This window comes from Hylobates moloch, unplaced genomic scaffold (assembly GCF_009828535.3).
Source record: "Hylobates moloch isolate HMO894 unplaced genomic scaffold, HMol_V3 SCAFFOLD_2, whole genome shotgun sequence".
Taxonomy (NCBI): Eukaryota; Metazoa; Chordata; class Mammalia; order Primates; family Hylobatidae; genus Hylobates; species Hylobates moloch.
Genome location: NW_026652277.1, coordinates 178,141,111 through 178,150,884, shown reverse-complemented (window position 1 = coordinate 178,150,884; position 9,774 = coordinate 178,141,111). Strand labels below are relative to the sequence as shown.

Below are 9,774 nucleotides of genomic sequence, written 5' to 3'. Positions count from 1 at the left end.
GGGAAGCAGAGGCTGGGGCTGCCCAACCGTCGGGGCCCATGAAGAAGAGTGAGGTCCAGTGGATGGGCCTGAAACACCACCCCATGTGCCCTCCGTGAGCCACTGTGCTTTCCTGTGAGCTCACGACTGCCATCAGGATGGTCCTGCACTGAAAAAAATACACAGTATATCAATCAGTGTGAAAAAACACCTGGCTTCTCTTCCTCCTCACAGCTCTGGGGGTTCCCGTGGGTGGACAGAAGGAGCCCTGGAGGGAGGCCCGGCCAGGATGCGTCATCTGTGGCTACCGCATGGATTCTCTGGTGTGCTGAGTCAAGGCAGCGATCTTCCAAGTGTGGTCCCTGTACCTGCATCAGCACCTCCTGGGACTTGTCAGGACGCTGACCCGGGCCCCAGCCAAGCCCTGCTGCTGCCTCAGGGGGACAGAGGCAGAGCCTCACTGTCTGATGATTGAGCCCTGCAGGGGGCCTGCTGCACCTGCAGGTGTGAGAGCTGCCACTGAATTAAGGTGACTTTGGAAGGTTTCAGGGCATGGGAGGGAGGGAGATCATTTGGGGCTGAGAAGCACTTTTGCATCTCTTTCCTGCCAAGAAGTGACCAGAGAGGCCAGGCATTGTCACCTGGAGACTTTGGAAATGAAGCCCTGAGCTGATCTAATAATTTCTGGCAAATTCTATGTGGTTGCTTCATGAATTAGGAAAAGCCATAGAAACTCAAGTGTAAATCATGTGTTATATCCCAGGGCTGCGCGTTTAACGTGGACTGCGGAGTTTCTACGCAGCCCTTCACACCCTGCCAGCCTCAGTACGGCTCTCCTTACCCCGTGCCTCTGCACGCACGTGTTAAAGGCTACCTCACCTCTGTGGCTTGCATGGTTCAGCGTTTCATACTGTTTTAGTATTCCTAATCTATTTCTAAGTAACTTAATTTTCTCGAAAATAGTAGTAATTTAAAATGTTGTCCATATAGATGAATAACAATCAGAAAACTTTCCTTAGGGATGCTAAAACATCATTAATTAGCAATAAAACAAATTTATTAAAGTCTTGTTAGCCGTCGTGGCATTTGTCATTCTGTAAGAATGCAAACATAGTTTTCCATAGATGTCATAATTCATTAAGAGAAGTGATAAAATTTGGATGTGTTTTAGAAAGAACAAGGAACTAGATTAAACATCCTCTCTACACAGCAGGGGCTGACTAGGGAAGACATAGGTGGTGTCTGAAACGTTCTGTGGCTACACAGTCATCTTTCATATCCTTCCTTTAGGGAGAGACTCAGAAGGGAGGTATTTTCCAGCAGTAGCAGAGCATAGGAACCTCCCGATAGACCACTGAGATGAGTCAGCATCGGCAGTCTGCACGGGGTGGTGGGGTGGGCTGGGGCCTCAGTGAGTGGGGTGCAGACAGGGGCTTCTCTCCACCTGCCAAGGTTCCATTCAAACGCTGCATCTCCCCGAAGCCCCTCCCATCTTCACAGACCTTCATTTAACACTTACTAAAGGGTAGATGGTTGTATAGCTCACTGAGAAGGTGTCTGACTCCCTGACCAGACTGTGGGACTCTTCAGAATGAAACAGACTTTTCCTTCTTTATTTTCCCCAGTTTCTAACTTAGTCATGCACAGAATAAACGCTTGGCAAGACTCTACTGAATGATGACATTTCTCCAGGACAAAGGTGCCTGTGAAGAATGGGAAGGCCTGGTGCCGTAGTGTCATAGATTCTGAGATGCCACATCTCCTGCTTATCACCCTGAAGTCTCAAAAGATAATCAATTTGTTAAACACTGTGCTTTTTACCTACTTCATTTTTAAAGAGCTTTTATTTTGATTGTTGGACATCACGGTTATTCTTCTTGAACTCAGCCCTGGTTGTGCAGTGCCCTGATGCAAATCCCTGGCACATTGGCCTGGAGTTTAAGGCTCTGCATACCCCACCCAGGCATCCTGCTTCCTCTGCACAATCCCTTTGCTGGATCAGTGCTAGCCGGGTCTGTCTTTCCAGCGCTTTAGAAGCTGCCCTCCTGCTGCGTCTTCGCTCGTTCTGTTCCCTTCTCCTGTTCTCCCACTGTTTGCTGCTTTGCTTTTTATTTCTCAAGGCTCAGTTCAAAAGCCACCATTTCCACCAAGACGTGGTGACCTCAACTGGATTGGAGACAACACCTCTCCCCAGCTCCTCTGGAATGTGGTTCTGTCCTCTGAGCCTGGTATCGGTGCCGATGCTGTCTACACGCGCTGCTGGCTGGTCGCCTGCTGGACGTGTCTGCCCACTGGGGGAAGGAACCAGGCCCTGGAATGGGATCTTGAGTAGGAGCACAATCTGGATATTCCTGCAGGAGTGAAGAGACATTCTCAGGGCGGATATTGCCAGGACAAAGAAACACAAGCAACGACAACAACAAAACTGGAGCTGAGAGCTGTGATGGTGTTGAGAGTGGCTCCTTGTGCTTTTGAGCACCTTTAGCTTTCCGGAATGTTCCACAGGGGTTGTGAGCCATGATGGTGTTGAGAGGGGTTCCTCGTGCTTCTGTGTACCTTTAGCTTTCTGGAATGTTCCACATGGGGTGTGAGCCACGATGGTGTTGAGAGTGGCTCCTCGTGCTTCCATGTACCTTTAGCTTTCCGGAATGTTCCATGGGGGGTGCGAGTCATGATGGTGTTGAGAGTGGCTCCTCATGCTTCCATGCAACTTTAGCTTTCTGGAATGTTCTACAGGGGTGCAGACTGTGTCTTCAAATGTGAACACAGGTGTGCAGGGGTCTCCTTTTGATGCATAAGGAATAAGGAGACACAGGGTGCTGAGGCCAGCAGTTGGGAATCCTAACACCATGGACCAGATTTAACCACACATGTGTATTCCTCACAGTGCTGGAGGCTGGAGGTCCGAGGTCAAGGCTTGGGCAGTTTGGCTTCTCTGGGGCTTCTCTCCTTGGCTTGCAGACAGTACCTCCTCGTGGTATCCATGTGGGCGCCCCTCTGTGCACGTGAATATGGGGTGTCTCTGTGCGTCCTCATATCCTCTTCTTCTAAGGATGCCCCTGACATGGATTCGGCACCCTCATGGCCTTGTTTTAACTTAATCAACTCTGCAAAGACCCTGTCTCCAATTTTTCAAAGAGCTAAAAGTGGAAATACCATTTCACTCAGGAATCCCATGACTCAAAGGAAAATAAATACTTCTATCGAAAAGACACATGCACTCACATGTTTATCATGGCACTATTCACAACAGCAAAGACATGAAATCAACCTAGGTGCCCATCAACAGTGGACTGGATAAAGAAAATGTGGTATATAGACACATGGAATACTACGCAGCCATAAAAAAGAATCAGTTCATGTTCTTTGCAGTCACATGGGTTCAGCTGGAGGCCATTATTCTAAGAGAGTTAAGGCAGTAACAGAAAACCAAATATAGCATGTCCTTGTGCATCAGTGGGAGCTAATCACTGGGTACACAGAGACACAAAGGTGGGAGCAGCAGACACTGGAGACCACTTTATAGGAGAGGGTGGGAGGGGGCAATGGCTGAAAAACTTCCTGCTGGGTGCTGTGCTCAGTGCCTGGGTGATGGGATCCATAGAAGCCAAAACCTCAGCATGAGGCAGTATACCCATGTAACAAACCTGCACCTGCACTCCTGCATCTAAAATTAAAAAGAGAGAAAAAATAAACACCCCGTCTCCAAACTCAGTCACACTGAGGGACGGGGGTTCAGGACTTGAGCATGAAAATTACAGGGACACAGTTCAGCCCTTCACAGCTCCTGACACCCGGGCTGAGGTTGCTGCTCTTCCCTGCACTGTGAAGCCCACAGCTGTGTCTTCCCTCAGGGACCTTTCCCAGCTCACCAGGAAGATTTTACTGAGCACCTACTGCCTGCCAGGAACTGGCCTCCACACTGAAAACACCAGGGGTGTCCCTGTCCATGGGAGTTGACAGAAGAGCAGATCCCGACAGTCAGAGGCTGCCACATTCTCCCTGCTATGCTGTTTGTAGGCTGATGTGTTTATCCTCCGGAAAGACAACGGGAGACAGCAAAGGGACTGGGCTTCACCCCAGGGCCTGGGCCATCTTGTGCTTGGCATATGCTTGTTGAAGGAAGGAAGGAGCCTCCTTCTCCATCTCTCTCTGTCTCTCTCTCTCTCTCTCTCTCACACACACACACACACGCACACACGCACACACTTTTCAAGCTCTGTGTGGTCTTGCTCCGTTGAAATTTGTTTAAGTGGCTCAGACCAGCGACGTGTCAGAAATCCAGGACTGAACAGGGCAGTGCAGACGTCACCAGCAATGGCTGAGGCTCCTGAGTGTGCCTCCTGTGCCTGGTGTCCTGGGGATATTCCCACGCGTGCCTCCTGTGCCTGGCCTCCTGGTGATATTCCCATTGGTGTTGGTCCCGCTGAGCCCCCACAGCCTCCCTGTGCCACAGCCATCCACGTTACCTCCATTGCATTTCAGGAAACGGAGGCTCCTGCAGGTTTGGTAACATGTCTAGGTTTCCAAACTGGAAAGTGCCTGCTGGAGTGGGGACCTGGAAAACCTCCTGTCCCCGTCACTGTATGGCCACCGGCTGGTCAGCAGGCAGCTTCCCTGCACAGGAGGCTGGGTGTGCCTGACCCCACGGGGGGTGATGCCCACACCTGCGGGACTGATCGAGACCCACGGCTGTGATGACTGTGGGCACGTGTGTCACTTCCCAAAAGATTTCCCCGTTTGTTATATTTCCTCAAAGGCAAAATAACACGCTATTTTACTGAGGAAAATCCATCTTGCTAATGACTGAAGCCTGCTAGAACTGGAATAGGGTGGTGGCGTTTTTCTGTTGTGAAGGGCTTGGCAGGGCGTGGCTGTTTATGCACCTGTGTTTCCAGACAGCATTCATTTCCCTCCGCTGGGATGTTGGGCCTCCAGGCTGTGTTCGTAGCTATGCGTTGACATCCTCGCAGCTGCCTGATGGATAGAGACTATTCAGCATGAACTTGAAAAGACATTTGTTCTGGGGAAAATTCTTGTTGACTTGGCCACAGCACTTCCACTCACCCACCACCTCCCCCACAGAAATTCCTTCCCTGCCCCTCTTCTTCCTGATTATTGGATTCATTTTCCTAGGAGGTAAAACTGTGAAATGAACTCAACATTTTCAAATCCCAGTAAAGAAATCAACCAAGAGGCGAGAGGACAAGATGCTTGGGCTAAATAAAATGTGACCTTTCTGGCACCTTTGAGTTTGACTTCCAGGTCAGAGCTCTGCAAATGCACCATTGAAAGTTTAATGATTTGGAATCCACCAAAGACAATTTTCCTACAGCAAATGTAGTTTTATTTTGAAAGGATCCATTTACACTCATGCTGGCGTTTGCTGGTGTTTTTGGTCTTGCTCCATCGAGCTTCTGAAACCTGTGGTGCCATTGGCCAAGGCGCTGGAAATGCATGCACATTGCAGAGCTGTCCTGAAGGAAACTGCTCACAGGTGATCTTGAATGCAGGTGTGGCTATGCGGTGCTGAGTCCGACTTCCACGACCGCTCCATTGATTCCGTCCTTCCTGTTGTCAAACTTCTTAGTATTTGCCAATCACATGTACCCTTGAGTGTGTTTATGGTTGTGAAACACTGTATTGCTAGCATCATCTGTCAGCCAACCAGGCCTTCTTTAGCCAGTCCTGGAGAAATTGCCTCCAATTTTCTTGTCCCTATGCTACTCAGCCCTCTTGTTTCATTCCAGTTGGTGCATGAAGCTACCTATTTGTCCAAAATTTTATTTTTTACAGACCACAATGACTTGAGAACTAAAATTTTCTCACCCAAGTACAGCCATTGTTATTTCATCACTGGGGATGTAATTTCACCCCCAGTTTTCTCCTCAGAGAGCTGAATAATCGTGTCCATGGTTTGCTTTTAATAAACACAGTCCAAGAGCTCATTACACTCTTGGGTTGAGGGACAGATGCTTATGGGCATAACACTTGGCAGGTATGTAATTAGCCAAGTTGTGTTTTTATTTTTTGCTGTGGAAGTAATAACCAATAAGGAAAAAAATTATCTTATTATAACCTTATAACCAATTTTTGCGATTTCATTTTATGTTTTATAATGTATCATGCCATGTAATCATGGTATTTTAAATTTTCAAGTGTTATGCCTCTGGTTCACAATACTTTTTAAACAATTATCCCTGATATCATTCTAATAACTCCTCAGAATTGTCTTTTTTTGCTATGATGTTCCCTAGTTATGTTTCATTGAAAACAAATACTTTGAAATCCAAGTACTTTACCAGAGAAAGGTCCTGATCTATTTATTTCTTCTCCTGACTCTAGTTACAATCAAATTGTAGATAGGTAGGGAAATTGTTTTTAACTAACATGAAATAAACGATCATTTAACACCAGTACCAGCAACAGTAATAGTTTATTCTTCAAGGGTCTCAAAGATGCTATGTCTTCATAATGCCTTATATTGAATAGGTGATCTATTATATTAGTGTAACAGAACATTAGCACAGGGATTCCTTCTGGAAGTCTCTGGAGATATGAGAGACAAAAACAGGTTTGAAGGTGGGTCAGGGTTGGAGCTCCAGCTTTTCCAGGGGTTTAGCCTGACCATGACCGAGCACACAGGCCTCCAACTTCTGACAGGTGGTGCAATTTCCTATCCTTGCTGTGAATTAAGTATTCCAAACTCCATGCCAATAACCAAATTATCAAATTCTAACTGACACAATATTTGTGAAATAGGTTTATTCTCTGCAAATGCGAAGAGAGAAAGAAGAGATACAAAGAGTCTGTTCACGAATACTAAAGCCATTACTGAGCACTCTGCACGAGACAGTGACACATGTGGGCTCCTCTGGGCCCTGGTTCCACCCACAAATGATACCTGGACGCCTGCCCCGGGCCAAGCCGCACGTGAGACAGAGATCTAGAGGCGACCGGGTCACGGTCGCCCTCACTTAAAGGGTTTTGTAGTTGAGTGTATAAGTTAACTTAGGGACAGTGACTTTTGGAGATGTTACACAGAAACAGTGATTGAGAGAGTGACACCCAATGGCAAAATTCGACATCTTTTGCTTGCCTCTTACGAACTGGGCAGCCTTCAAACTTATTAATCTTTCTTAGCCTCACTCTCCTCATCTGTAAAATAAATGTAATAGAAATACACTCCTAAGGCTGTTGTGAAGCCCGCAGGTACACTCACACATGAGCTCAGCACAGTATAATCAGCACATGGCACTGCTGTTGTTTTTGCATCAAGAATAAATTAGCAGGAATCATTATCATAACAGTCAGTCAGATTGAGAATACTACATAAAAAGACTCAGGAAATTTATGATAGAAATAAGAAAGTAAGAAGCAAGCTAAAGATGTAGAATTATAAAACATATTTGATAAAGCCAACTACTATTTTCTTTTTATATATTCCATCCATTATATATTACACACACACACACACACACACACATAATTGCAATATGGGGGATACCTCTGTGTTAACTGTTCCCTTAAACTTTTATAACTGGTTTCCTCCAATTCATGTTGTGTAATATAGACATAATTGTCCTTAGAATTTATCTGAGTGTTTATAAAAAATCTCCAAAGTTACAAGGTTGCATAATGAAGCAAATAAAGTAATAACTCAAAAACATTCAATAATAAACTCATCACTCTGAAAATCAGGCCTCTCCTAAATGTTCTTTCTCATTGAACATTACCTTTGCCCCACTTACTGATCCAATTCGAATAAGACATAAATAATAGGGAAGGGAAATCCCAAGTCTTCACGAGATGGAGAGATTCATGAAGTCTAGGAAAGTTACACTGGGGGAGTGTTAAAATCAAAGGCAAATGCTCACAAGTAAGAAAAAGTTAGTTTGATAGTTACCTGAAAAAGGAGCAAAATAAGAGCTAAGTAACTAAGGGTGACAACACCCCAAGACCTTCAAAGCACAGTTATTTGAGTTATGGAGTATTTAGAAATTCTTGTGAAATTTACGAGGGCATTTTTGGATAATTTACTATCAACAATTACTAGTTAAACTCCATCATGATCAGAGATCATACTGGATAGTACAAAATTTATTGAGATATATTTTTAAGTTATTGAGACGTATTTTATGGCCCAGCATATGGGATATCTTGGCCAATATTTCATGTATACTTTTTTGGGGGGGTTATTTTTTATTTTTTATTTATTTTTATTTTTATTATACTTTAAGTTTTAGGGTACATGTGCACAACGTGCTTGTTAGTTACATATGTATACATGTGCCATGTTGGTGTGCTGCACCCATTAACTCGTCATTTAACATTAGGTATATCTCCTAATGCTGTCCCTCGCCCCTCCCCCCACCCCACAACAGGCCCTGGAGTGTGATGTTCACCTTCCTGTGTCCATGTGTTCTCATTGTTCAATTCCCACCTATGAGTGAGAATATGCGGTGTTTGGTTTTTTGTCCTTGCGATAGTTTGCTGAGAATGATGGTTTCCAGTTTCATCCATGTTCCTACAAAGGACATGAATTCATAATTTTTTATGGCTGCATAGTATTCCATGGTGTATATGTGCCACATTTTCTTAATCCAGTCTATCATTGTTGGACATTTGGCTTGGTTCCAAGTCTTTGCTGTTGTGAATAGTGCTGCAATAAACATACATGTGCATGTGTCTTTATAGCAGCATGATTTATAAACATTTGGGTATATACCCAGTAATGGGATTGCTGGGTCAAATGGTATTTCTAGTTCTAGATCCCTGAGGAATCACCACACTGACTTCTACAATAATTGAACTAGTTTACAGTCCCACCAACAGTCTAAAAGTGTTCCTATTTCTCCACATCCTCTCCAGCACCTGTTGTTTCCTGACTTTAATGATCGCCATTCTAACTGGTGTGAGATGGTATCTCATTGTGGTTTTGATTTGCATTTCTCTGATGGCCAGTGATGATGAGCATCTTTTCATATGTTTTTTGGCTGCATAAATGTTTTCTTTTCAGAAGTGTCTGTTCATGTCCTTTGCCCACTTTTTGATGGGGTTGTTTGTTTTTTTCTTGTAAATTTGTTTGAGTTCATTGTAGATTCTGGATATTAGCCCTTTGTCAGATGAGTATGTTGCAAAAATTTTCTCCCATTCTGTAGGTTGCTTGTTCACTCCGATGGTAGTTTCTTTTGCTGTGCAGAAGCTCTTTAGTTTAATTAGATCCCATTTGTCAATTTTGGCTTTTGTTGCCATTGCCTTTGGTGTTTTAGACATGAAGTCCTTGCCCACACCTATGTCCTGAATGGTATTGCCTAGGTTTTCTTCTAGGGTTTTTATGGTTTTAGGTCTAACATTTAAGTCTTTAATCCATCTCGAATTAATTTTTGTATAAGGTGTGAGGAAGGGATCCAGTTTCAGCTTTCTACATATGGCTAGCCAGTTTTCCCAGCACCATTTATTAAATAGGGAATCCTTTCCCCATTTCTTGTTTTTGTCAGGTTTGTCAAAGATCAGATGGTTGTAGGTATGCGGCATTATTTCTGAGGGCTCTGTTCTGTTCCATTGGTCTATATCTCTGTTTTGGTACCAGTACCATGCTGTTTTGGTTACTGTAGCCTTGTACTATAGTGTGAAGTCAGGTAGCGTGATGCCTCCAGCTTTGTTCTTTTGGGTTAGGATTGACTTGGCAATGAGGGCTCTTTTTTGGTTCCATATGAACTTTAAAGTAGTTTTTTCCAATTCTGTGAAGAAAGTCATTGGTAGCTTGATGGGGATGGCATTGAATCTATAAAT

General features: G+C 44.6%; 1 protein-coding gene across 1 annotated transcript in view; it reads right to left on the bottom strand.

The window, feature by feature from the left end:
• The window catches only part of LOC116477024 (thrombospondin-2-like), a gene marked incomplete at its 3' end in the record, with an annotated part of 18,505 nt that extends 16,007 nt beyond the window's left edge, over window positions 1-2,498 (bottom strand). Inside the window, exons 1-2 of the mRNA XM_058435738.1 lie at window positions 2,164-2,498; window positions 348-477 (exon numbers count right to left, since the gene is read on the bottom strand). Coding sequence (XP_058291721.1) covers window positions 348-477; window positions 2,164-2,498 — 465 coding nt within the window. The remainder of the gene's footprint in view (window positions 1-347; window positions 478-2,163) is intronic.
• Between the last annotated feature and the right edge of the window lie 7,276 nt (window positions 2,499-9,774).